Source organism: Caretta caretta, chromosome 8, assembly GCF_965140235.1.
Source record: "Caretta caretta isolate rCarCar2 chromosome 8, rCarCar1.hap1, whole genome shotgun sequence".
In the NCBI taxonomy this organism is placed as follows: Eukaryota; Metazoa; Chordata; order Testudines; family Cheloniidae; genus Caretta; species Caretta caretta.
This window is the reverse complement of record NC_134213.1, coordinates 358,445-385,617: the sequence shown is the minus strand read 5'-3', so window position 1 is coordinate 385,617 and position 27,173 is coordinate 358,445. Positions and strand designations below refer to the sequence as shown.

At 50.2% G+C, this 27,173-nt stretch overlaps 2 protein-coding genes across 13 annotated transcripts; one reads left to right on the top strand and one right to left on the bottom strand.

The window, feature by feature from the left end:
• Positions 1-1,576: 1,576 nt before the first annotated feature.
• Positions 1,577-19,565, bottom strand: CDC25C (cell division cycle 25C). 12 transcript variants are annotated; one of them, XR_012669535.1, is made up of 19 exons: positions 19,245-19,565; positions 17,909-18,040; positions 16,935-17,141; positions 15,888-15,979; positions 14,696-14,735; positions 11,447-11,480; positions 11,175-11,261; positions 10,772-10,849; positions 10,168-10,305; positions 9,630-9,713; positions 9,168-9,320; positions 8,202-8,303; positions 7,647-7,709; positions 7,122-7,220; positions 6,834-6,967; positions 6,598-6,709; positions 5,787-6,269; positions 5,496-5,618; positions 1,577-3,875 (listed from the first exon to the last, which is right to left on the bottom strand). XR_012669535.1 is itself a non-coding variant. In XM_048860577.2 (17 exons), exons 3-17 carry the CDS (start codon positions 17,120-17,122, stop codon positions 6,129-6,131), a joined length of 1,545 nt encoding a protein of 514 aa, XP_048716534.2. In that variant the 5' UTR covers positions 17,123-17,141; positions 17,909-18,040; positions 19,245-19,565; the 3' UTR covers positions 5,685-6,128. The 12 variants fall into 12 exon arrangements, 8 of the variants coding, with proteins under 8 accessions (XP_048716534.2, XP_074987290.1, XP_074987291.1 ...); XR_012669532.1 differs by lacking the exon at positions 5,496-5,618; XR_012669534.1 differs by lacking the exon at positions 1,577-3,875 and having other exon boundaries at positions 4,931-5,676.
• Positions 18,214-26,222, top strand: LOC125641117 (oocyte-specific histone RNA stem-loop-binding protein 2). Its single transcript, XM_048860580.2, has 7 exons — positions 18,214-18,319; positions 19,782-19,859; positions 23,647-23,745; positions 23,827-23,931; positions 24,254-24,416; positions 25,145-25,261; positions 25,642-26,222. The coding sequence occupies exons 1-7, from the start codon at positions 18,270-18,272 to the stop codon at positions 25,759-25,761; spliced, it is 732 nt and encodes a 243-aa protein (XP_048716537.2). The 5' UTR covers positions 18,214-18,269; the 3' UTR covers positions 25,762-26,222.
• Positions 26,223-27,173: the final 951 nt, after the last annotated feature.

The following is a 27,173-nucleotide window of genomic DNA, read 5'->3' as shown; positions in this document are numbered from 1 at the left end:
CCTGTGAGCATGTATCACATGCTTGGTTTATCCAGTGTATGAGGGAAGGATTGGGCTCCAGCAGAATTCATGCCTATTTTCAGTTATACCTCCTTCAATCTAACATCTGGCCCAGCTGACCTAAATAAGGGTTTTGTTACTTCCAGGAGCCTTCCCTGAGAGGGCCTGCTGTGGCCCCTTAGATGGATAATTTGTTTGATGTCTTTTAAGCTATTTCCCTTGTTCATTTAAACAAAATTATTATTTTAAAATTAGGCTGTTGCCTACACACCATAACTTGGGCCCTGAAGAGTAAAAGGTGGGGCTGGGGCCTTATTTTCAAATGATTTGTTTGCAGCATAGTCTGAAGGTTACTTAGCTGTAGCTTGTTTTATTTAATGTTCTCAGTGTCTGAAGAGTATAGCGCAGTGGGGGTTTGCTGCAGTTCAGAGGCTCTGATCACATGCAATCCTGTTTGGAGTGGAAACCAGCTCCTGCCACTCTGTGCAGCGTAGCCTCTGTTCTTTAGTGAGCAGAGGGTGCAGAGAGGATCCGACAGCTGAGCCTGGGCAAGTTAATCACAAGCACTAACTGGCAGGTCTACAGTACCACTTAAATCAATTTAACTTACATCACGCAGGGGTGTGAAAAAGCCTCCCCTCCACTCCCCCAAGTGACGCAAGTTTCGTGCTGTCACACCAGTGCTATGTTGCTGAGGTGGAGTAATTATGTTGATGGGAGAGCGCTCTCCCCTTGGCATAGCACATCTCCACCAGACACGCTACAGCAGCACAGCTGCATCAATGTAGCACTGTAGTGTAGACTTGCCCTGAGGACAACAGGAGCCAGACTAGAGAAAGGCTGTGCACACACTCCTCTGCTAGGGTTAATATTTACAGCATCACAGCCCTCTCATGACAGGAACAGACACAATGCACTAACCACACCTATTAGCACCTGTACAGGACAGACATATTAACCTAAAGTAAACAGCCCAGCATAAGTTAGTGTCAACATTCAAGGAAACCAAACACCAGCTCCACCATTTCCTGACATTGGTACAACTACCCTAAAGAGCCCTGGCTGTTCCTGCCACAGAAGGTTCATGGACCCTCCCTTCAAATCAGCAGGCCCTTTTCCCTTTCTCTTCTCCACTGCTGGCAGTGGGCCAGTCCTGCCTTAGATTTTTCCCTTCTGCTTGTTCCCATTTTGGCCTGTTTGATTCGATGGCAGGAGTGTCAATAACAGAAATTCAGACTCCTGACCCACTTGGGCCAAAATCTCAGCCTGTCACAACCGCCAGGCTAGACTCCATCCTAAACAAAGAGGGAAACAGATGGTCCTCAGTTACTCCCAAAGAAACTGGTTACTGGCTTTGGCAAGTACATGCCTGTGTGACTGCGTGGATTCTGGGGCAGCCTGTTTGGGTGACCAGAAGGGAGGCTCAGAAAAGGGCTTCCCCAGTCTTTCTCTAGGAGCTGACAGCTATGAGTTCCTGTGTTGTCAGGTTAGATTTTGTCAGCATGAAAAACAGGAACATAAAAAAAAAAAGAGACTTCAGAGTCAATTTAGTTTTAACAACAAAATTCTACAGGACTTTGATGGCAAGATATTTTATTAAAAACACAAGTCCTTTGGCTCTTGGGACATTGTTTTGCCCAGAGGTGTATTTGTGATTGGTGCTCTGGCAGAGCAGCTACTCTCCCTTTCTTTGCCTGAGGTAAAACTCAAATGAATGTGTTGTGCTGTGCTCATGTTCATGGTAAGAGAGACCCAAACAGATGCTCCAATCCCTCAGGGCCAGCAGCTGTTCAGATGCCTGGTGTGCTACATTGCACATGAGATAATAGGCAGGAAACTCTGGAGAAGAAAACAAGCTTTTACTGCTCCTGCAGGGTGGCTGGGTGGATTCTGATTTAAGAAAAAAATAAGTGACAAAACGTTTTAAATTATTTCCCCCCTTGATTTGGCAGAAATTCTGATGCTGAACATGAGCTCCCAATGTGACACTATGGCCAAAAGAGCTAATGCAATCCTGGGATGCATAAACAGGGGAATCTTGAGTAGGGGTAGAGAAGTTATTTTACTTCTATATTTGGCACTGGTATGACCACTGCTGGAATACTGTGTCCAGTGCTAGTGTCCCCAATTCAAGAAAGATGTTGATAAATTGGAAAGGGTTCAGAAAAAAGCCACTGATTAAAGACTGATTAAAGAATTAGACAACATGCTTAGTGCTAGGCTAAATAGATTGAACTCTTTTGAGTCTAACAAAGAAAAGGTTGATTACAGTATGTAAGTATCTATGTGGGGAACAACTGTTTAATAATGGAGTCTTCAATCTAGCAGAGAGAGGGCTAACACGATCCAATGGCTGGAAGTAATGCATACATTTTTAATCCTGAGAGTAGTTAACCACTGGAACAATTTACCTTGGTGGATTCTCCATTACTGCCCAGTTTTATATCAAGATTGGATGTTTTTCTAAAATCTGCTCCAGCAATTATTTTGGGGATGTTCTGTGGCCTGTTTTATACTGAAGGTCCAATCAGATGATTACAAAGGTCCCTTCTGGCCTGGTAATCTACCTCAAGCCATGAGCCAGAGACAAACTACAGGAACAGATGCTGCTGGTTAATCCTTTCTCCTCCTCCCCACAGAGGATGCAGCTTCCCATTGGCTATAGCAGCATTTTTATTTCAGCCAGACTTGTACATTTGCTCTTTTTGATTGTAATAAATAGAGTCCTGCAAATCTGCAGCTATCTGTGGACCATTTTTGCAGATCGTGGATGGATGCAGATCCAAATTTTATATCTAAAGCTCTGCAACTCTGCAGATATCTGCTTTACATCCACAGATCATTTTTGCAGATCACGGAGCAGATGTGGATACAAATGTTTGCTTGTGGTTTTAATGTGCTTCCTTGTGATATGCATTCCCGCTCCAAGAAAATGTAAGTTACAAAAGTAGCTGTCACACATAAAACGTCTTAATCACTGTGGACTTGATGGACAAGAAAATGACGCATCTGAATTGTGAATAGAGAAAATCGCCTGGGAATAAACAAATTTGACACAAATACAGCATTTGAAAAGGAAGCTGCAGGGCTCCAGTAATAAAGATGGGCACGTGGCAAGGCAGCAGTGCCAGGGCTGGTGTTTGCTTTGCTCCTTATCAGCAGGATCAGGTGCCGCAGTGACTCTACCAGGAGAGACTGAGGTATAGGCCTCTCCCCCACAGCAGGACTTTGAACCACAACACAGAGCTGCTGTGTCCACAGAGGCAGCATCCTCCAAATTAATTCCCTGGCAGCAGGGTTTTTGGAAATTCTTATTCCTTTGCTTTATCTTCTTACTGACATCAGCCCCCATTCCTCCCAGCAGAGGATATTTCAACCAACCTTTCAAGCATTAGTTTAATTATATGTACTGAGTACCCTCAGCACATTTAGGCTACGTCTGCACAAGGAGAAAAAGCACGTCTGGGCTGAGTCAGCTAACTCAGGCTCAGGGGGCTCAAAAATCACTGTGTAGATGCTCACACTCAGACTGGACCTCAAGCTCTGTGACCCTGAGAGGGGAAGCTAGTGAAGCGATTTATGTAAGCTCATTCTACAGGTAACTCATTCTTCCTAAGAGACGCCTGCAGTTCCTGGATCCGTAGATGACAAGATGAACTCTGCACCTGGGGACACCTTAGAGCCTCAGCCAGGTGAATAAAGAGAACAGGTTCAGTTGGATGCAATGTACTGAAAGAGTCCAATTTCAGAGGTGTTTGCCACAAGCTCCTGCAGAAGCAGCAGTGTGTACGGGGAGCATGGCCTCATAGCATGGCCGTATGCACTTTGCTCTCTCATCCCAGGGAGCCAGCTTACTACAGAATGGGAGATGAAACCTGGAAAAGAAAAAAAGCCAAACCACAACTCAGTCCCAAATGCCCAATCACTAGGAGGAAACATTCACAGGAAGGCATCAGGGTGAGGAGGGTCAGAGACACCACAGGAACCTGGTACTGGCTCTTCTTGGTGAGTCTGAAGGATATGGTATAAAGCTGCTGTGCTGGCCAGTGGATTACCCTGTGGAGGGAAGAGTCCCTTGTATCCAGCCCCTGGGAACAAGGGCAAGATTGCCCCCTGGAGAATTCACACGAACCGTAGGGATGCCCCATTCTCTGCGCTTCCCCTCCTGCACTGTTTCATAGAGCATAGGTACTGGTGTTGACACCCGATTCCCAGATATCAGATATGCCTAGAGAGTCCAGCGGACATGGGGACATCTTCATCTCTTCACCTTAACTGTGTTGCAGCAGTGCCATCCAGTGGAACTGTTTCACCTAGCAGCAGCTTTGTGCTCCCCAGCCCTGCTCTCCCTGAACTTTCTTATGCAGTATCCCATTAGGCTTTACAGACAGCTTAAGAAGCTGGCCTTGTAAGACAGCATGGGATAGGCTAAACATCTCTTCCTTCCAAGCAAACACAGATGTGGAGCTGTGCTCAGAGTCAGGACACTACAAGAGTTTATTCCTATAATTGTTCTTAGTTCTAGAGGCTGTGCAGAAAGAAAGTTTGCGTACCTCAGAGCCAAAGGAAGATCTTTGGACTTTCTGTTGCTCCCAGATTGGCTGGGATAGATTGAAAGAAGTAAATGTGAACTCACCGAATCTTTCCTGCTCTTTGTGGGCCCTAGAGCTACTGCTTTTTGGGAGCAGAAGGAACAAGGTAGAAGCTACTGACAATGTGAATAGCAAACAAATTGTAACATTTTCTCATAGTAGGTAAATTCAAAATTCTAACACAGAAAAATAGCACAACACACTGTCCCCACCCTCAGGCCAATGCCATCTCCTCTATATCATGCCTTTTCTAATCTACACTGCAGGCTCTTTGGAGCTGGGACCATCTCTTACTTGGCTGTAAAGCAGTACACACTCCTCTACTGTATGGAGAATAATTGTGTTTCAATTAGCATAAGTATTTATTTGCCTGGGTCATTGTTTACCTCAAGGACAAGACAGCCTGTTTTATTATATACATTCTCAATGTTCATGCAAAATATAACTGGGACACATAAGGATTTCTAGCCCAGGCTCCTGTCAGAGAGTGCCCCGCCAGAAGCTTCAGGGGAAGGTGCAAAAAACCCCACAATGGACAATTTTGGAATAACCTGCCCCCAAGGAAGTTTATTCCTAACTTTGTGCCTTGAAGAAGGATTCATATTCCTCTTAGCGGGATGTTCTCCTCATCCATATAAATGGTTAACTCCCCCTCTTTATAGGTGGGAATTTCAAACTTGTCTTTTCCCCAACATTCTAAATGGAGATAATGGTAGAAGTCAAAATCCTAGTGAGCCAAGGAGGAAGCAAAGGTTTGCACATGTGATTTGATTAGCTGCTGTTCATCACTTCCTTAACTAACTGTATAAGGATAATAAGGATGCAGAAGAGATGTCATCTGACTGGTTAACACTGTTCCAGCCTTCAGTTTTAACCTTTTAGAGGCATAAGATAGAGGCTTACACATCACAGGACTTCTCAGCCAATCACAGGCCAGAATTTGGCATCTGTTTAGTCACCCAAGGGCTTCTGCCACAAGATGTTTTCATAATATCCTAATGGCACAGATGGGTGGGAGTCACCAGGCTGGAGGGACAGGGAGAGCTGTTCAAATCAAGCACTTTGGTATCTGTTTATTCTGTCACTAAAGAGACAATTAAATGCAAAACCTAGAGTAACAGTGAAGAGAAACACGGAGGTTCCTGCTAGAAGCAGGAGATGGAAAAAGGAGTCAAAGCTCAGGCTGTGACATACCTTGCTCTGCAATGGCTGGGCACAACATTGAGAGGCAGCCTAGAACCTGGCCCACTCTGTGCCTTCCATGTGAAGGAGGCCCCGTTTCCTTAAGGACTGCTGGGTCCACCCGGTTCATGCTCAGCCACAGTCTTTCTGAGATGCAGCATCAAGAATCAAGACCTTTTTAACCAGCCTTCCTGTAGCATTCGTTAGCATCTGAAATGGCTGTGGACAAAGCAGGTTCCCACTCTCCAGCCTCTGACTGTCACCAAGTGACCCATTTCCAAGAGAAAAAAGGCCGTTGCTGTTCAAGGCAGAGCCCTTCCAAGCAGTGCCCACTCAAGGCTGCTGCCTTTGCCTTCACAACTTCATGAGGCGAGCGATTTGGTTGCGTCTCCTCCGGTCTCCAGCCCACAACTTGCTCTTGGTACGGAATTTCAGCAACTCTGCCTTGTAGTCCTGGTGGTGCATTGGGCAGTAGTCCTGGGGTTCACATAGCTCCTGAGAAGAGAAGGGAAGTCATTATCCAACTAGAGCAAGGGAACCCTAGCCAGCCCATCTAGACAATTCGAATGGTGGGAGCTGGGGCTGCTGTATTCTCAGTGGTATGGCATTGTTTCTTTGGTTTCACCTCACTGGTAACCAACACCTACTAGTGGGCAGTGGGGCACAGTCTAGTGGTCCAAGCACAGCAATGGGACCAGGAACTCAGTTCTAATCCCACTGCTAACACCGACTTTTCTGACTTGCTGTGGCCTTGAGGCAAGTCAGCTCCATCTCAGGAGGTCTGAGGATCCTTATCCCCACCAGTTGGATGCCCTGCCATTACCATGTACTCAGGGAAGAACTCCTTGTAGCCTCCCTTCAGGATGTAGAGCTCGGGATAGTGCAGTGCCGGGTACTCATTCATGGCTCGATCTTCCTCCCTCAGATAGCGGCACCTTCAAAAGCGACACGTGGAGCTGAGTGCAACAGGCAGCACCAAGACTTATTTCAGCCAGGAGCACCCACCCCCTGCTAGCCACTGCCTCTTCCCAGCTCTGACCAGACCGGGCCTGCACTCACATCCTGGGGCCCCGTTCCGAGGAGAATTCACAGTGGAACACAAGGACAATGCGTTTCTGTGGGGTGGACGGGAACAGAGGCTTCTTCAGCAAGAACTCAAAGACATCTTCCTGCCTGTGAAAGTTCAGAGCGCCCTGCAGTGCAGAAAAGGGGGTGGGGTCATGGAGAAAGAAAGATCGATTCTCAGCAACAAATGGCGATATCGACAGCCAGGTGTGGCTCATCACAGACACCTGGTGCCCCTGCCCAGTTCCACCCCCTACTTCAGACCCTCCCCAGTTCCCTCACCTTTATGTGCCCCCCCAGATACTCATAGGGGTAGCGACAGTCGATGATGTAGAATGTCTCAATCAAGCTTTGGAATTCCCCAAAGAGAAGAGCAGCCACCTGTAAAGGATTGAACAATGAGGGGCAGCTTCCAGCTATACAACTTCCCCTTCTGAGACAGAACTGCTGCTCTTGCCAGGCCAGCAAGAGGCACAGGCTGTGTGCAGCAGGTCTCACTCAGTCCAAATACCAGAGAACATTCAAGTGACGTTTGTGGCTGGAATAGGGTGTGTCGAGTTATGCTCTAGTGCGAACAAGCTTTGAAGGCTGGATTAAGGAGTTTTTCTCCACATTCATGCAGTCAAGACTTGAACCAGGATTCACAAGCAGCAGCTTCAACAGGCAGGTCAAACAGCCCTCACCAAGCAGCTCTCAGGAGTGGCGCACAAGGATGTTGGAGGGGAGGGAGAGGCAGAGCTAGGGGCACAGGCATACTTGGAGTGGGAAAGGACACAGTTACAGACACAGGGGGAGGCCACTGCTCACAGTCTCCGGGGTAATGTATCTCAGGTCCTGTTGTCTTCCTGTCACTGTCGGCAGCGCATACACCTAGAGAGACATTCTCAGTCCAGCTCAGAATCATAATAGCTGCAAGGCCCTTGCTCCTCTAGATTCTCAAACTCAGACTGGTTTCCACCCAAAAGGTACTGTGGTGACTCTCCTGGTATCTTCACCCCCCATCCACTCCTCCCACCCACATTCTCCATCCTCTGATTAAATCCATAACTGTTTCTTTGAGCACAGGATTCCTGTGATTGCTGGGAGGTATTGCTCTCCGATCCTTGACTTACCTGCCACCTCCCTGGGGGCATCGGGATTTGATTTTGAATCAAAGATTGTTTAACATGTAGAAACCAAACCAGCTCCCTAGGAGTGTCTCTGGGGGTTACAGCTTAGGATTCTCATCTCACTGCTGTGCAGCAAGGAAAATAACCAGCTCTGCACATCAACATTAGGTGGCTCCTTCTCCCACGTCAAGGCATACCCCTTCTGAGAGCTGGGAGACCGCTCAGGGCACAGGTGGCTGGAAGAGACACAGACCTTAGAGAAGTCCCCGATGAGCTGTCGGAAGCCATAGTCCTGATCGAGAACTTTGACAATTTCCATGTCTGAGAGTGAGGCCGTCTTCTTCAGAGTTGCACCCTGCAACCAACCAGGCAGCCATTAGCAATACACAAGCCAATCAGTCCCTACTCTACTGTGAGGCTCTGCCCATGTGGGCTGGGCAACACCCACCCTACAGTTTCCCCAAAGAAAAGGCTAGACTACCCCCTCCAAAGTCCCTGGCATAAGAGCGGCCAGACGGGGTCAGACCAAAGCTCCATCTAGCCCCGTGTCCTGTCTGCCGACAGTGGCCAGTGCCAGGTGCCCCGGGGGAATGAACAGGACAAGTAATCATCAAGTGATCCATCCCCTATCGCCCATTCCCGGTTTCTGGCAAACAGAGGCTGGGGACACCATCCCTGCCCATCCTGGCTAGTAGCCATTGATGGACCTATCCTCCCTGAATTTATCTAGTTCCTTTCTGAACCCTGTTATAGTCTTGATCTTCACAACATCCTCTGGCAAAGAGTTCCACAGTGTGGAGACTGCGTTGTGTGAAGAAATACTTCCTTTTGTTTGTTTTAAACGTGCTGCCTATTTATTTCATTTGGTGACCCCCTAGTTCTTGTGTTATGAGAAGGGGTAAATAACACTTCCTTATTTACTTTCTCCACACCAGTCATGATTTTATAGACCTCTATCATATCCCCCCGCAGTCATCCCTTTTCCAAGCTCAAAAGTCCCAGTCTTATTAATTTCTCTTCATATGGAAGCTGTTCCATCCCCCTAATCATTTTTGTTGCCCTTTTCTGAACCTTTTCCAGTTCCAATAGATCTTTTTGAGATGGGGCAACCACATCTGCACACATTATTCAAGGTGTGGAATTTATAAAGAGGCAACATGATATTTTCTGCCCTATTATCTATCCCTTTCCTAATGATTCCCAGGTCTGGCTCCCTTACCCACTCCAGCTCCTCATAGACAGGGCTGCGTCTCAGTTTCACCTTGACTGGAGTTTCATTGTCCTGGCATCTCACTATTCGCTTCAGCACCGGTCTGTCCAACTTCTCTGGCATGGATGGTGAGCGGTACAGGCGACTTCTGTTGATGGAGACCTGCTTGGAAACAGAGAAGAGGGGAAGAACAGGCAAGTCACAAGGGGGCGCCATCTCCCCAGCTCAACACTTTCGGAGCAATGCTCCCTGCCTGGAAGCCTGGGTTGCAGAGGCCCATCTCTGTAAAGCCCCTTTGGAGCTGGAAGCAGAGCAGCTCCTCCTAGAATGGCAATAAGTGGATAGTGAGCAATGCCAGCCCTATCAGCACCCCCCAGTACAAGAAGGATTTTTGCCCTGCAGGATACAAGCTTTGCCCAGACACATGGGCGGGTCTGATTTAATGATGTATTAGTAGGTAAGCTCACTCACTTCACTGACATTGATGTCCTGTGTGAGGAGGGGTCCAGAGAGCAGGACAGCCATGCTGGAGGACAGGTTCCCAGCCACTGGTTTCTGGGGGGCAGAGAAACAGCATTAACCACAAGCACAACTCACCTGAAATCACTGTCAGGTATCCAGTGACCAAGAGTAACCTGTAACTATGTGCTGCTGTGCCCAGTGATGGAGAGAGGACACACTGCTAGGGATCTGCTAGCGTCCAGGAGGGCTGCTCAGCACATCCCAGATAGCTCCACTCCTCCAGCTGTGGAAGGGGAGAGCTGAGCTTTGCATCTTCTCCCAGTGGAACTCAGGTTGCCAATACTTTGTCCAGCTAAACACTACCAAAGCTGCCCAGGTCCCTAGAAACATCCAGAATGCTCCCAAACACCTGCTGGCTCTCGGTAGCCTGTCAGTCCAGTCCAGGATAGACTCTGCAGTGTCTACTTCCCCAGCCTGTGAACTGCTCCATGAAGCACACAGTGGAGTACATGCAGGGCAGATGATGACTATGCCTGGCTCTTCTCACCTCCAGGTCTTCTTGTTCACTGGGGAAGAGCTCTTCAAAGCTGTCCAAGTTCTCTGCCATTCTGCGTGGATGCAGGGCCACTGCAGCAATTGGGCTACCCAGATCTTTCACCTCACACTCCTCCAAGCCCCCTGCATCCTGACGGGGGGAGATGGAGTTAGAGTCTTGCAACAGTGCCTTGCTCCCACCCAGGAAAGCTGCACTGTAGATCCCAGACCTGCTCTGCCATGCTTTCCAGTGCCACTCACGGACAGTAATTCCTGATGGTGGAGAACCAGACTCCATATGGTCAGTCTGTTAACGAATCCCAGAGAGTACTGCCTAGAGCTGTTGCAGAGCAGACTTCCCTGACTGCCCCCAGTGTCAAACCAATACACAAACCTGTGACCTCTCTGATTCCTGCTCTCCACAGGACACAAGACTTCAGACAAGGCACAGACAGTGCCTCCCATCAGAAAAGGGAGATCTGACCCAGCCTGCTCCCCTCCTCCAAATTTCAGAGGAGGACCCATCCCCATCCCGCTCTGGCTATCATTGGCATTATCCTCTCCACACTTATAGTGTTAGGTCATTGGATACTGAGAAGCCTGAAGCATTAACTCACCAGCTGAGCTGTTGCTCTCTTTCGAAACAGCAGGGACCTAGGCATTTGCCACCCTGGACACTTAAAGCAGACACCCTCCTGAAAAAAGAGAAAGGGGAAGGGGCCTTTGGCTGAAAGCTGGCCACATCTGCTACCTCCAGGGTCAAGAGCCTATGACAGTTTCAAACCTCCCCCACCATTAAACAGGCACTGGATCTTGGTTAGGAGTAGATTCAGTACCGCAGTTAGTGGGGAAAGAGGAAAGGCAATTTGGGGATCCTACAGGATTACCCCTTTCCATATTCAGTGCTTGGTAAGGATTCTGTGCTACAGAGCTGCGGAGCTGCTGACATGTGCTCCCATCTGTCACCACTTCCAGAAAAGGCCTGTGCAGCCCCCCCGACCCCATCCAGCAGGTACTTACATTTTCCTTGTTCAGGGAGCTGTCTGTCTCATTGCCCTCTCGATGCATGGAGCCTGGGGAACTCGGTGTGCTGCATAATACCTGGGGCTACAGTGCACAGAAGGGATCGCTCACTGGGTCAATAGTAAGCATGAGCCCCAAAACCTGCAGTCAGTGTCCCACTGCATCTAGCCTCCTTACACCAGCCCACAGCATTTTCTGGGCCTGCTCAGGTGCTCCAACTCCTCCCGGTAACAAAATAACCTGTCTCCCAGCAAAGAGCAGTCACTTACCAGGAAAGATATTACATTCTGTCTCGGTGCCTCTCTGCAGGGAGAAAAACAGCCTGTCAGTGTGTCCTGGGTCCTGCTCTGCTCTCCAGCCTGCACATCCTCAGGGGGGACCCACCCACTTCAGTATGTCCCTGCAGAACTTATGCCGAATGACAATGCTCAGCACTAACACAGCACCTTGGTGACACTCAGCAGGCAGGACAGGATGATTATCCCATTTTATGGAAGGGACACTAAGTCTCAGAGAAACAGAATCTCGCCCCAGACCACATGGTGAGTCACTGGCAGAGCTGAGATTAGGACTCAGGGATCCTGCCCCTCATTTTACAGTTCATCCCTCCTATTTATGCTGAACAGGACATGGCTGGCCAGCTGCAAACTGTCTCTCTCATATTTCCAGATTCTTATGTAAAACTGAGTAAGAAATAATACCACACCCAATGCAACTGGTGCTCCCATGATGACCCTAAAAACCAATTTTCCACATCACAAAAAAACCACTGCTTTGTCAGTAGGCTCAGAAGAGACTGAATTGTCCCCTTCAAAGGCCTTCAGGCCCAAACTCCACCTGACCAGGCTCAGGCAGGACTGAAACCAGAAAACATATGTACTACATGCAGCCAGTTAAAGACAATGCAGGGAGCCGCTCTAGGCAAGAACCTGCAGGCTGTCTGTGATCAGCAGGAGGCTGCCTCGTGAGAAGAATACGTTGATGATTGTGTACGAGAGAAAACAGCCATTTCTGACAGCAGCCTAGCCACATGCACCACCTGGTCTGGAATGCCCCCTGCATGGGTGGGCAGGGCAGGGAAGCAATAAGCTCCCATCTAGGAAACGCTGAACAAACTTCAAAGATTGTTCTCTTGTGTATTGCAGTAGTGCCCAAAGGCCCTGCTTAGGCATCACTGTGCTGGTACTGCCCCGAAGAGCTCACAGTCTAATCTGAAACAGGGCTTGCCAAGCAAGTGTGCCAGACAGAGGACGGTGTGCATGTGCTGGGGGGATGGGATCCGATCCAACTCTAGCCCTGGGGCTGGAGGCTGCACAGTCATCCCGTTAATTTTACAAACTGCACTCAGCCTAGCTAGCTTTGCTGTCATTGGTCAGTGATCTTGTGCAGGGTCTCAGCAGAAGTGGTTCTTGAGGAAGGATTTGAAGGAGGAGAGACCAGTGACCTGTTGTACTAATTTAGGTGGAATATGAGCTGAAGTTGTTAACATAACCCAGTCACTGTCCAACATTAAACTCTATTAAACAAGGTCTGGGGTTTGGTATACAGAGACCACAGCCTGCTTAGTACCATGGCAGACATATCATTAAAAATCCTTTTAAATCTTTTATTAAAGATGCAGAAAAGAAGGAAAGCAGTTAAGCCATTTCAAATGTAAGGTATTAAGTAAGGCTTTCATTTGAACATCCCTTGTTCCCTTTCCTGTTAGCTATAGGGAGTTATAGAAGGAAAAACACCCTTGTGTGACAGTCTATTTGATGGTATCAAAGATGAACTAGATAATACTTAGCCCTGCCATGAGTGCAGGGGATTAGACTAGATAACCTCTCGCAGTCCCGTTCAGGCCTATGATAATTACTGTCCTCTTTGGTAAGAGTGAAAAAGTTGGTTGAGATGAGCTGGAGCTGTTGTTGTTGCTACTTCTGTTAAAGTCCTAAACTGTCCCTTTGGGGAAAAGAAAAGAAGTTAGTGGAGATTAATGACAGCAGCAGCAGCTCCAGTTTAAATCCAATCTCGTTTCATCTCAGTTGGTTGTTGGGATTCAGCTGGAGCTGCTATGGGTGGCGATGTTGTCTGGCTCAGTCTGGTCAGGACATTGCTCACGGTTAGGGTAACAGAGGCCCAGAAACCCAGGAGATGGTGGGGGTGACAGCCATGATGGCAAAGTTCGCTTCCATTTGTTCTTCCCTCTGTTCTTTCTTATTTTCTTCCCCAAATCTCTTTCTTTAAGGACCCTTAAAGGGAATGGTGGGTAAAATAGCTGTTGTAATAACTGGCCCTACAACTTTACCAACTCTAAAAAGTATATGAAAGTTCTAAGATGTTACCTGCCACAACAGATGTTAATGAAAGTAGGTCAAATTGTTTTCAGTAATGAATGTTTATTATTTAGTCCACTAGTTAGGGCTAGTTTCTGACATACCAATTTTGGTTACTTACTTTCTGGTTCCACATCATCAGTTTACCAAGCATGATTTTAACATAGTCCTTGAGTTATATCAAAGTTGCCTTTTTGTTTAGGCTAATTCAGTTTTTCTGTCTCCCTTTTGTATCTTGTCCCATTAACATTTGTTGTTATAGGTTAGTCACATATTATGAACATATATATACTTATTACAGTTGAGCTAACAATTAAGAGTAAATTTATAGGCCTAATTATTACAACAGGCCTTCAGATTTACTCAGAGATCTTTTTGACTTGACTTTGCTTCTCTTTTCGCATGTGAGCACTGCAATGCAGATACATAACAGAAATGGTGCCTGCCTGACCATGCTGGAGACTGAAGCAGTCTAGCCACAGAAGAAGGTACTGTATGGGCAGCTGCAGCACAGAACTTCACTTCACCCTCTCGCATGCCTCAATCATATTTTGGAAGGATCCCATCAAAGGGAATTCAATTACTGTGGCCCATTTAGTCCTTGGTCTGTCCATTGAGCCTGCTGACAAAGCGGTGTTTTTTTTGTGATATGAAAACCTCTGAATTAGGAACTGGGCTGAGTTGGTTTAAAAAACACACAATGCTCATTTCACATGAAAACCAGAGCCACAGAATAGAAACTACTTTTGGTTACTACTAACAGTAGCCAGATCTGAACAGCTGATTGGAGGTGAAGGAGTCCATATTATTACTGACCCTCTCTGTAAATGAATGGTGGTTATGATTAAATAGAGCTCAAAAGGAGAAGGAGTGCAAAGACTCAGCAGCTGGAAAGGAAAGGTTTGTATGACATGGCACATGGCACACTCCATCTAGAACCTAAATATTAAGACTCCTTGCTTAACTGCACAGTATCTTCCAGCCATGAGTCACTCACATTTTACAAAGATAAGACGACTATCTGGGCAGAACAGGAAAGATCCCTGCTACTTTTGAGGGAAAATCTCTTCCTCAGCCCAAGCCTGGTATGTATTGCCATTTCAGAGCATATCATTCTTCATCTGATCTGGCTCATTAACAGGAACTACAGATACTGTGGTGATGGGTGCTCATAGAAGAGCCCTGATATACAGAACTTACAGCCCATGCGGAGGTCCTGATGAGTCCACTCGACCTACAGCTGAAGAGAGATAAATCAGCAAAACACAGTGGGCATGAGCATGGAGCATAAACTAGGAGCAATTATGGTAAATGAAGAAAAGGCATCAAGAGTCTCCTGTGGCCAACATGCTATGACTACCCAAGATGGGAGATTAGACAGAAACGGATAATGGTAGGCGGAATATCAGGAACACCTCCTAGTGAGGAGACCCAGGCTGTGGAATGGTTTCCAGGAAGTAACTGGAGACATTTCAAACTACAGTGGAAAAAAATCTAGAAATGATATGGCAGGGCTCAGTACTGCACAGTCCCAAGGGATGGATGAGACAAACTTGAAGATTTTGAGATTCAAAAAACTAGTAAAGCAGCATTTGCTGCTGATTTAACTTGTTCAAGGAAGACAATATTTGTAACCTTCACTTTTAAGGCAGAGTGAGACGGGGGATGTGCTCCACTAATATTGCTGATGTGTTGCTACAGCATCCCTAGATTTATGTAAACGGTAAAGACAAATTATCCCATGTGCCGATGCTTTCCATGCGTTGGCAACAGCCGCTAGAGACCAGTTCAAGGGAGCATGCTAAGAGAATAGCTACAACAGCCAATCTTTTCACTATAAGGATGGAAGAGTCCTTTCCACCTGGCTAGTCTGTGAAGTCTAGTCCTTGTGGAAGCTGGGCTCGTTTTGGACTGTCTCATATTGAAGGGGTGTACAGCTGGAGCTGAGGATTCTGAGAGTCTTGGCACCATTATTAACAATTACAAACACTGACGGTTGGAAATAGCCAGTCAGGTGAGCTGCAGCTACTGCCTATACTACGCAAAATGTGCTGTTTTACTTGTCTTCATCTACCCACAATCCGTCTATCTGTTTAATCCATCTGTTGCATCTTTTCATAATCCCATAACGAGAGAGTTCTCAGGAACTCTCTTATTACTTATTTAACACCACATAGCAAAATGAGGTACTGGTCCTTGATTGGGACCCCTAAGGTAGGCATTCTTGCAATACAAAACAAATAACAAACAACAATAATAATGGGAAGGAGCCGAGCTGGCTGACAGTATTAGCTGTTACCAAAGATGTTCTTTTGGGTCTTGCCACCAGCGTAATAGCAAGCAATAAAACTAGGGCTAAGGCTCAATTTTGTCCCAGCCAGTCAGCTCTTACCAGCCATGTCTGGGGAATGGGTGAAATTGAAGGTGGGCGTCTCCTCACCACTGCTGAGATCAGACAGATCTAGACAGCACTTTGGCGTGTCCCTGCAACAACACATCAAAATCCAAAGTATCAGGGGATGGGGGAAATTGTGACATTTTTGTAAATCAGCATGTAGACATCAAGGTATGAGACTGCACTGGATCCAACAGCAGGATCTCCGTCAGGACTCTTTTCTGCATCATGCACCCACTTTACCTTCCCCAGCCCTATCAGAGCCTGAGTTTTGTGAGCCATTTCGGGAGGTCTTGAGGGTGCCTTTATAAAAAGATGGATCCTTTCAGCCTGGGATGGCTCCTCGGGCTCCAGACAGGTTTAGTGGCCATGCTATTCACACCAAGAGACTTTTTTTTTTTTTTTTTAAATGAGAAGCCCTCCCAGAGTTTCTTGCAGGAACGTACTAGGACAGAGAGTTTTATAGTCCTTTTGGTTCCTTTTGAGCAGGCCTTGCAGACATCACAACCTTTAGACTAAAGTGGTTTTCAACACAATGATGCAAACACTAAACAGCAAGAAAATCCTAAATTTAGGCCTGAATTTATCAACCCTCCCCCCAGGCATCAAGAGCAAACTGCTGACCCAATCCCTGTAGTAGGAGCTCTAGCGGGTGTGCACATCCTGACTCAAGCTGAGCAAAGAGACTCTCTTACCCCCCAGCTTCTTTCCCAATGCGACTTGCACTACTTGCGCCCCTCGCCCTGCTCTGGGGAGATCAGAAGCACGATTCGGTCTCTGCCTGCTGGGCAGCCCGAGCGGCAGGCGGACGAAACGCCCGCGGAATTCAGCAAAACACCAAGCGGAGCCTGTGCACGGCCCGGCTCTGCTAGGGGGCGCTCGCCGGCAGGGCGGGCGCATGGCAGACTTCGGTCCCGTCGGGGCGGAGGCCGAGCCCGCCCCCCGGCACCGCACTGGTCCCTGGGTCTGTTGCGCATCCCAGCGGCCAGGCCGGGGATTCTCCCCGCGCGGCCCCAGCGCCCGCGGCGGCGAGGCGGGATTTACCCAGCCACGGTGCTGAGGTTCCTAAAGCCCCGAGCGAGGTCGGTGACCGGGGTGCGGGGCGGCTCCGGGGTGAAGGGCAGGGAGACCTCCGTAGCCCGCAGCGAGTTCAGCACCATCCTGCAGCGGGCTCGGAAGCCGAGACGCGAGCGGGCGCCGCCGGGTCCCGCGGGGGAGAGATTCCAGGCCATGGCGCCACGGGACCGCCACCTGGGAGCACACAAGCCGGGTCACCCGCGGCAACCGCCCGCGCCCGCGGCCCGAGCCCAGGGCATCCGGCGCCCTCGGGTCACGCCCCGCCCGGGACAGGCTCACGCCGGAGCCGGAGCCGCGGCCAGTCCCCGGGTCCCCCCAGCCGGCGGTGCCGCCCCGCGCCTATTGCCCCGCCCCCGGCCGCGCCCCGCCGCGCCCCACCCATCGCTGCTCCGGTCTCGCCCCAGTCCCCGGGTCCCCGCAGCCGGCGGTGCCGCCCCGCCCCCGGTCGCGCCCCGCCCCTCGCTGCTCCGGTCTCGCCCCAGTCCCCGGGTCCCCGCAGCCGGCGGTGCCGCCCCGCCCCTATTGCCCCGCCCCCGGCCGCGCCCCGCACCGCCCCGCGCCGATCGCTGCTCCGGTCTCGCCCCAGTCCCCGGGTCCCCCCAGCCGGCGGTGCCGCCCCGCCCCCGGCCGCGCCCCGCCCCGCCCATCGCTGCTCCGGTCTCGCCCCAGTCCCCGGGTCCCCGCAGCCGGCGGTGCCGCCCCGCCCCCATTGCCCCGCACCGCGCCCCGCCCCCGGCCGCGCCCCGCCCCGCACCGCGCCCCGCGCCGATCGCTGCTCCGGTCTCGCCCCAGTCCCCGGGTCCCCCCAGCCGGCGGTGCCGCCCCGCCCCCATTGCCCGCCCCCATTGCCCCGCACCGCCCCGCGCCGATCGCTGCTCCGGTCTCGCCCCAGTCCCCGGGTCCGCAGACTTGAATGAAAATAGAACAGGGGGAACTTAAACCTGCCGCCGGATCCCAGCCAATCACAGAGATTGTTGCCGACTGTAGCCAATCAGGGTGACCGGGGGACGGGACCAAACACACAGCCGCTCTCTGATTGGGTAATGTCCGCGCGACTCAAACGAAGTGAGAACCTATTGGGGGAGAGAATGGTGGACGGGACGTTTGCTCTTGATATTGGACGGATGGAAGGGGTTCCGCCCACATCTAGCGCTTATTGGCTCCGTGAAGCCAATCACCGCCCCGAGGGCACGTGATTCATGGGGGCGCGGTCGGTAATTATGAGTGTGGGGGAGTCCCCCCCGTTCGACAGGCAAAGCCCAGCCTGGTGACGTGTTAGTGCGCACGCGCACGCCAGTGCTCATGCTGCCCGCGCCCCGCGCGCTGGGTGGCCGGGAGCCGCTGGCCCGCAGGTAGCGGGCGCCGCAGGTGTCCCGGGGGTGACCTGGGCCGAGCCCGCGCCGCCCTGTTCCCGCGCAGCCGCCCCCGGAGTCCGTCGCTCGCTCCGCGGGGAGCCGGGCGGCCCCGGGCGGCGGGGACAGCCCCGGGCCGGTGGAGACGGGCCGGTGTCTGCCCCAGGGACTCCTCGGTGGGGCTGCGCTCGGTCGGAGACGGGGTTTCTCCAGCCGCTGACGGGCGGCGCCCCCCATCCCCGGCGGCCCGGCCCCGGCGGCCCCCCCCGGCGCCCCCCCATCCCCGGCTGCCCCCCCCCCCCCCGCGGGCCCCGCGCTGTGCCGGAGTGCGGGCGGTGCACTCTGCGAACCTGGCAGACGCCCGCCCCCCCCCCCCCGGCTGCCCCCCCATCTCCGGCTGCCCGCCCCGGCGGCCCCCCCCCGCGGGCCCCGCGCTGTGCCGGAGTGCGGGCGGTGCACTCTGCGAACCTGGCAGACGCCCCCCCCCCCCGGCTGCCCCCCCATCTCCGGCTGCCCGCCCCGGCGGCCCCCCCCCCGCGGGCCCCGCGCTGTGCCGGAGTGCGGGCGGTGCACTCTGCGAACCTGGCAGACGCCCCCCCCCCCGGCTGCCCCCCCATCTCCGGCTGCCCGCCCCGGCGGCCCCCCCCCCGCGGGCCCCGCGCTGTGCCGGAGTGCGGGCGGTGCACTCTGCGAACCTGGCAGACGCCCCCCCCCCCCGGCTGCCCCCCCATCTCCGGCTGCCCGCCCCGGCGGCCCCCCCCCCCGCGGGCCCCGCGCTGTGCCGGAGTGCGGGCGGTGCACTCTGCGAACCTGGCAGACGCCCCCCCCCCGGCTGCCCCCCCATCTCCGGCTGCCCGCCCCGGCGCCCCCCCCCCCCCCGCGGGCCCCGCGCTGTGCCGGAGTGCGGGCGGTGCACTCTGCGAACCTGGCAGACGCCCCCGCTGCGCGCTGTGGAGCGTGGCCTTGCTCGCCGGCCGGTGCTGGTTCGTGGCGGGGGCTGCGAGGCGCTAAATGCCCGTGAACAGCGAACGCGCCTGAACCTCGGTGATCCAGGCGGCCCTGCTCCCTGTCGGTGGCTCCCGGGCTTCAGGCAGGGTCAAGAGGGGCAGGAACAGGGCTGGCCTGACGCCTTGTTTGCATTACTGCCTGTTGGCGGTGCTCTTTAGCCCCCGTCTCGCTTGGCTGACGGCCCCCTTTAGGCTCCGGCAAACTAATTTGGAGGCTCTGTCACCCGGAGCCCTTTGGCTGCTCCCCCTTGGGGTGGAACCCTTCTTGGAAGCTCCGTTTTTAGCTGGCGCAATTTAGGAAAGAGAATTCTGTCCCGTGCAGGCACTGACAGCAGGAGTAGGTGTTTTCTGTGGGCCAAGGGTAGGATGGGTCCCTGAGCTAGCTGCTTTGTAGGGAAGGGTTGTGAGCTCTGTCTAGGGTGGAGAATTGATTTTCTTCCATAACTGGCATACAGTTCTCTGTTTCATGACCCTCTTGTTGTGGGATGTGAGGAGCCTGCCTCTGGAACAGCGTCTTTATGTGAGAGAGACAGGTGGGTGGAAACGCATATGATATGCAGAAGCTTTCTGTCTAGATTATACATAGTTAACAGACATTTGACTCTGGCCTTAGAGATAAAAAGCATATAATTAATGGGGCAAGGATCCCAAAGAGAAAAGGGAGCTGGTGGTGACAAATGTCTCTATTTAGGATTATTACTGTGGTTTCAAGGGAGAGCATGATGTTTAATGTAGTGAGCGCATGGGAGGAAGAATGAGCAATTTGTGCTGGAACACACCAAGAGTGAGTTGGATGGCCGGGGGCATAAGAACAGCCATACTGGGTCAGACCAAAGGTCCATCTAACCCAGTATCCTGTCTTCCGACAGCAGCCAATGCCAGGCACCCCAGAGGGAATGAACAGAACAGATAATCATTCATCCTTCATCCATCCTGTAGCCAATTCCCAGCTTCTGGCAGACAGAGGATCGGGACACCATCCTTCCCATCCTGTCTAATACCCATTGATGCACCTATCCTCCATAAACTTATCTAGTTCTTTTTTGAACCCTGTTATAGTCTTGGGCTTCATAACATCCTTTGGGAAGAAGTTCCGCAGGTTGACTGTGTGTTGTGTGAAAAAATACTTCCTTTTTTTTGTTTTTAAACCTGCTATCTATTAATTTTGTTTGGTGACCCCTAGTCCTTATGTTATGACAAAGAGTAAATAACACTTCCTTATTTACTTTCTCCACATCAGTCCTGATTTTATAGACCTCGATCATATACCTCCTTCATCATCTCTTTTCCAAGCTGAATAGTCCCAGTTTTATTAATCTCTTGTCATGTGGACCACTCCATCCCCCTAATCATTTTTGTTGCCCTTCTCTGTACTTTTCCTAATTCCAATATATCTTTTTGAGATGGGGCGACCACATCTGCACGCAATATACAAGATGTAGGGGTACCATGGATTTATATAGAGGCAGTATGATCTTTTCTGTCTTACCATCTATTCCTTTCTTAATGATTTCCAACATTCTGTTTGCTTTTTTGACTGCCGCTGCACATTGAGTGGATGTTTTCAGAGAACTATCCACTATCACTCCAACATCTTTCTTGAGTGGTAACAGCCAATTTAGACCACAGCATTTTATATGTATAATTGGGATTATGTTTTTCAATGTCCATTACTTTGCATTTATCAACACTGAATTTCATCTGCTATTTTGTTGCCCAGTCACCCATTTTTGTGAGTTCCCTTTGTAACTCTTCACCACTATTCACCCCTCTCCATTCTGAAAACTGACCATTTATCCTACCCTTTGTTTCCTATCTTTTAGCCAGGTTTCAGAGGGGTAGCTACGTTAGTCTGTATCAGTTAAAACAACGAGGAGTCCTTGTAGCACTTTGGAGACTAACAAATTTATTTGGGCATAAGCTTTTGTGGGCTATAACCCACTTCATCAGATGCATGGAGTGGAAAATACAGTAAACATGTATAAATAAATTCAATCAAGGTGGATGTGGCCCATTCCCAGCAGTTGACAAGAAGGGGTGAATATCAACAGAGAGGAAATTATTAATAATACCTTTTAAATATTATTTAATTTATAATTAATTTCCCCTCTGTTGATATTCACCCCTTCTTGTCAACTGTTGGGAATGGGCCACATCCACCGTAATTGAATTGGCCTCGTTAGCACTGACCCCCCACTTGGTAAGGCAACTTTCATCTTTTCATGCGCTGTATATTTATACCTGCTTATTGTATTTTCCACTCCATCTTGATCATCCAGTTGGCCTACTGGGTGTTTAGCAGGCTTCCTGCTGCTGATGTGTTCAAAATTTTTTTTGCTATTACTTTCTGAGTCTTTGGCTAGCTGTTATTCAAATACTTTTTTGGCCTTCCTAATTATATTTTTACACTTCATTTGCTAGAGTTTATGTTCCTTTCTATTTTCCTCACTAGGATTTAAGTTCCACTTTTTAAAGGATGACTTTTTGCCTCTCACTGCTGCTTTTGCTTTGTTTAGCCACAGTGGCACTTTTTTGGTTCTCTTACTTTGTTTTTTAATTTGGGATACACATTTAAGTTGAGCCTCTATTATGGTGTCTCTAAAAAGTTTCCATGCAGCTTGCAGGGATTTCACTTTTGGCGCTGTACCTTTTAATTTCTGTTTAACTAACCTCCTCATTTTCGTGTAGTCCTCCTTTTCTGAAATTAAATGCTACGGTGTTGGGCTGCTATGGTGTTTTCCCGCCAGAGGGATGTTAAATTTAATTATATTATGCTCACTATTACCAAGCAGTCCAGCTATAGTCACCTCTTGGACCAGATCCTGTGCTCCACTTAGGAGTAAATCAAGAATTGCTTCTCCTTGTGGGTTCCAGGACTAGCCGCTCCAAGAAGCGGTCATTTACGGTGTCAAGAAACTTTATCTCTGCATCCCGTCCTGAAGTAACATGTATCCAGTCAATGTGGGGATAGTTGAAATGCCCCATTATTATTGAGTTTTTTATTTTAATAGCCTCTCTAATCTCCCTGAGCATTTCAGTCACTATCATCATCCTGGTCAGGTGGTCGGTAATATATCCCTACTGCTATTTTCTTCTTATCAGAGCATGGAATTACTACCCATAGAGATTCTGTGGTACAGTTTGTTTCATTTAAGATTTTTACTTCATTGATTCTATGCTCTCTTTCGCATATAGTGCCATTCCCTCACCAGCACGACCTGGTTCGCTGACTCAGATACCCCTCTTCTCCCAGTCTCCTTCCTTGCCCAGAATTCCCATTGTTGCTCTGTGGAAAGTGGCACTACATATCCCAGTAGAAATGTTGCTGTTGCAGAGTGGAACTCTTGGGTTTAATCTCCCAGTGGCCTTGTAGACACTCAGCAGTCCTGAGAGAGTATGTGAAGCTATGGTAAGATGTGGGGCTATAGATTTAGTTATGTCACATTGCTTAGTTGTCCTATATTTTTAATCTGACAGTTAAGATGTCATCCTATTAACTAAGCACTGACCCTTCTTGACCCTGTATAAAACATAAAGTCCCCCACACGAAGAAGCTTAGTCTAAAAGATAAACAGAAAATAAGATCGGAAGAAGGTGTTACATTCAAGCATTTTCCTGAGTCACCATTTTCTCTTTTGTAGATGAGGCTGAAGGGATCCCTGCTGATGGCAATGGGTATTTGGGGATGGGATGACACCCCTTGACTTGTTTTTATGTCCTTGGCCTGATAGGAGGAGTGTCTAGATCAGCCACTGATACTTGTTACAGTATAGAAACCTGCCAGTTAATGAAGGTTTAGCTTAATTGGCAGTTGGCTATTTGACTTTTCTAAAGATATATACATCTGCATTTTTGTGTGTTGTAGATATATATTTGTATCTATTTGACTGTTTTCCTTCCCCCTCCTTTGTAAACTCTGGGGCAAGGACTGTCTCTCTGTGTCTGTATAACATGCAGCACAATGGGGCTCTGATTCTGAGTGGGGGACTGAGAGTACCACTGCAATACACACAATCTTAGAATATGACTGGCTGCCTTGATCATGCATCCTGGGCTTCCATCAACGGACCCCAGAGCTGGCCTGGAGTAATCCTGTTGCCCTCTCAGGAGAGGGCTGACAGGTCTTATTGCTTCAGTTCTGAGTTTCAAAGGAATAAACTGTCCCAGAAGCTGAGCTGGATCCTCTGTACCTTTATGATAACTGGGCAATGCAGCTTTAGTTCTGCTTCCCAGGACCAAACAGTCTGGATGCAGTGGGTCACACCTGGCTGTGACACAAGCAAGTTTATCGTGCAACGAACTTTCTTTTCCTTGGGACAGGCCCTTGTCATCAAAGCCCTTCTCCCCTGAAGTTAAGACAGTCAGCGTGGGAATTGGCACAAGGCCAGGCCTAGCAAGAGGAGCCAGCTCAGGACTGAGGTGTGTTGGATGCATGCTGACCATGTGGCTTGTCCAGGGCTGACTTCTGTGTGTCTAGTACTAACTTTTTCTCTTCACCAGATCTGACACTGAGACAGACGGTACCATCCTGCAGAGGAGACAGAAGCAGATAGACTATGGGAAGAATACTGTTGGCTACCAGCACTTCCGACAACAGGTCCCCAAGTGAGGTGGTCCCTGGCTTTCACCTCCACTTCCCATATAAGCCTGCTGGTTCAGATTCCCCCACCAACTGAAGAGATACTTGAAACTGATGTAAAGTGACTTCCTTCCTTTTGATCCTGCCTAAAGGCAACTTCCTGTCCCTGCCTCCTTCCAAAAGTCCCAGAAACTTGGCATATTCAGGAGCCTTTGGAGCATGCTTCCTACATCCTATTGGGGACCTATTAGTGTTTGCTCCTGCTGGGTTAGGGTGGTCTTGATGCTGGGGTGAGGAATGTTTAACGGAAGCACCTGGTCACTGATAAATGTTATGCTTCATTCCCAGGGCCGCTCGGCAGCCAGGGATTCACCCCCAAACTCCAAATAAGTACAAGAAATATAGCCGCCGGTCCTGGGACATGCAAGTCAAGCTGTGGAGACGGGCACTGCATGCCTGGGACCCGCCCACCCAGCATCCTCTCCTGTGTGGACAAGGACTTCCAAGGAAAGTGTCTTCCAGTTGCCCGTGGCTCCTCTAGAGTCTTGTAGGGGAGAAACTCTTCTGGGAGGAGGAAGTGGCAGAAGCCTAGCAACATGAAATGTGGAGGATCCCCCAAATCAGTGGGTGTCCTTCCCAGCGCTTCCTAGGATCTCTCTGGATATAGTGGCCATTACACTGAGCTGCCCTAGGCAGCAGGTAGCTGGAGTGAATGGTATGTTAACATGCCTGGGAGCCTGTGAAGCTTGATACTCTGACACGGAGAGGTAGGTATCAGGAGCCTTATACCATAGAAGGGAGGGATTGATGCAAGCAAATCCTACCAGGTGCTCAAATGTCCCAGTGGTGAGTATAGTATAAATTCCCCAGTGTTCTGGAAAATGCTTCTCTGTGTTGTATGTGATGTGTGCCTGCGTTGCCCTCTTCCCCAGCTGCATGGTGGGCTTTGGGGAGAAAAGCCCAGGGGACTGGGACTCCAATTGCTGGGTTTGATGAGAGAGCAAGGACTAGGTCCAGCATCTCCTATCTCTTCCACCACTGCTCCCTGGAGAGGAGTTATGCATACCCCTCCCAGTCTGGACACAAGGAGATGAAGGGCCTGATGATTTCTCCTAGGTTTGAACCATGGAGTGGGATGACAGCACTCGTTCATGTGATGACTGGTGCACCCAGTTACCTGCTGCTCCTTTTCACTGACTGGGTCAGTGTGATTTAAATTGCTGTTTGTTTGCAAGGCAGGAGATGGTGACTCTCTCAGGAATGATGGAGACAAACTCTTTGTGCGGCTTCTCAGAAGACTGGCCTGGTGCCCTGAGGCCTCTTGAAAACCTGCCAGGAGAATTACTGGGCGGACAGGTATTTGGGCTTTGATTGGGCTTGCTTTCTCCTGTTCCTGCTGGTGACAGGGACTTAGGGCAGCAGTAGAGAATGCTATTTAATGGTTCATTGCGAGCACAGGAGTACGTGGCACAGGGTGATCACCAGCTTGTCAGGAGGGGGTATTGTCTGTGAGGTGCAGTCTGGAAGTCTTGTGCCTTCCTCTGGACCCACTCTGATGCAGAAAGTATTGTTGGTCATTGTCCTGGGGAAGGGGAGAATAGGGGGGAAAGGATCCTCAGGGCTCAGCGTCCTCTCCAGGGGGACACTGTCATGCTTTGGATTGCGGGTGTGTGCATCTCACGTCAGGTTTGTTTTCTTTCCTTCCTATTTCTTTGTCTTCTGCCCTGTTTTCACAGTTGGCTGGCCTGTCATTTCCTGGCTGCTCGTCTCCATGGCTGCCCCAGATCCACTCAAACTTGCTGCCCTTCCTAGGAAATGTGCACACCTGCCCATACTGCTCCTGGATGGAGCTATAAGGAGAGTCCAGCGCATTTGTTGCCCCAAACACTGTCATTTCTGAGGTGTGGGAAGAGCTCAGGCATCAAGTTACATACAAGCCCAGCTGCAAGGATCTCCTGAGCTCATGGAGGACATTGAATTATCCTGAAGCTTGCCCCTGGGACAGAAAGGGGGCTTGGTGTTAATGTTCAGGCTTGGAGCTGAGCATCAGACCCCTTACACAATGCACAAACAGAGAGGTAGCTGCTGGGTTTGTATCTCTTCCCACAGTCCAACCTCCAACATTGTAGAGAGAACTTTCTGTCATCTCAGTATCTGTAACCCCAGGCATTGCAGTGAATGTCAGCACACATAGGACCAATTCTTTCTGCTTCCCTTCAGGAATCTGTTTGGTCTCCTGTGTTTAAGGGAAAGCTATATAGAAGGGGTTGGAAAAATGGAAACTGAGGTCAATAAAATTTCCCCAAAGACTCTATAATAGCTGCTGGCTGGGTTCTTTTTCTGTCCGTAGGCCTCTGGGGCTCTGCTCACCACAGGCAGGTTCAGGGAGGCTTTGGCAATTCATGAGGACTCAAATAATGGGGAGTTGTGACCCTTCCCGCAGTGTGGGCACTCCACAAGCTAAGTAAGAATGTCCCTCTGCGCACTGAGTAGCGAGGAGGGGAAATTCTTGGCAGCTGTTTCAGGCCCAGCCCAGAGGAGAGGTTATGGGGGAGGGGAGACGACAAAAGGCACAAGGAAACCATGAGTCTTAAGGGAGGAAGTTTGCCTTGCCAAAGGGTTAATGCCTCCTTAGGGGTTGCTGCTGCCCTTCTTGCCATTGGTTGGAGGTGAAGATGATTAAATATTTACCATGAACAGGATCCTGGAGATCTGCACTAACCAACCCCTCCACAATTGAATATGATGAGCCAGTCGGGAGGCTCTGGCCAGGCCATGCTCTAGTAACTACCTAGCACTTTCCTTCAGCGGTGGGAAAGGACTCCGAGGCTTGGAAATCCAGGGCCGGTGGAATCTGGGCAAAGAGGGTGTGGCCTGTGCAGATCTGGGCTAGAGGGGAAACTTCACTCCCTTCTCGGGGTCCTGCTGTAAAGTCACATGCCCTGCCAGTGACCCCACCACGGGAACAGGTGATGTTTCCCGCGCATCCTGCCCTTACAACAGGTTTCTTTGAGGGCTGAGTACCCCCCTTCCTCGTGCTGGCTACAGTGTATTAAGGGGCCTCTCCTGCTGCCTCCCTCCCACCCCACGTTGGACGGGGGCAGCTGGCGGTGCTGCTGAAGGGGATCCGCTGAAAGGAGACTCTGCCCCCCTCGTGTTGTTACTACCTCTTCCCTGGGGGCGGGGGGAGGCTGGTTTTGTGTGAGGTTATGGGGGGGGGACATGGGGGCAAGGCTGGGGGGAGGGTGACTTTAGGAGGGATCGAAGA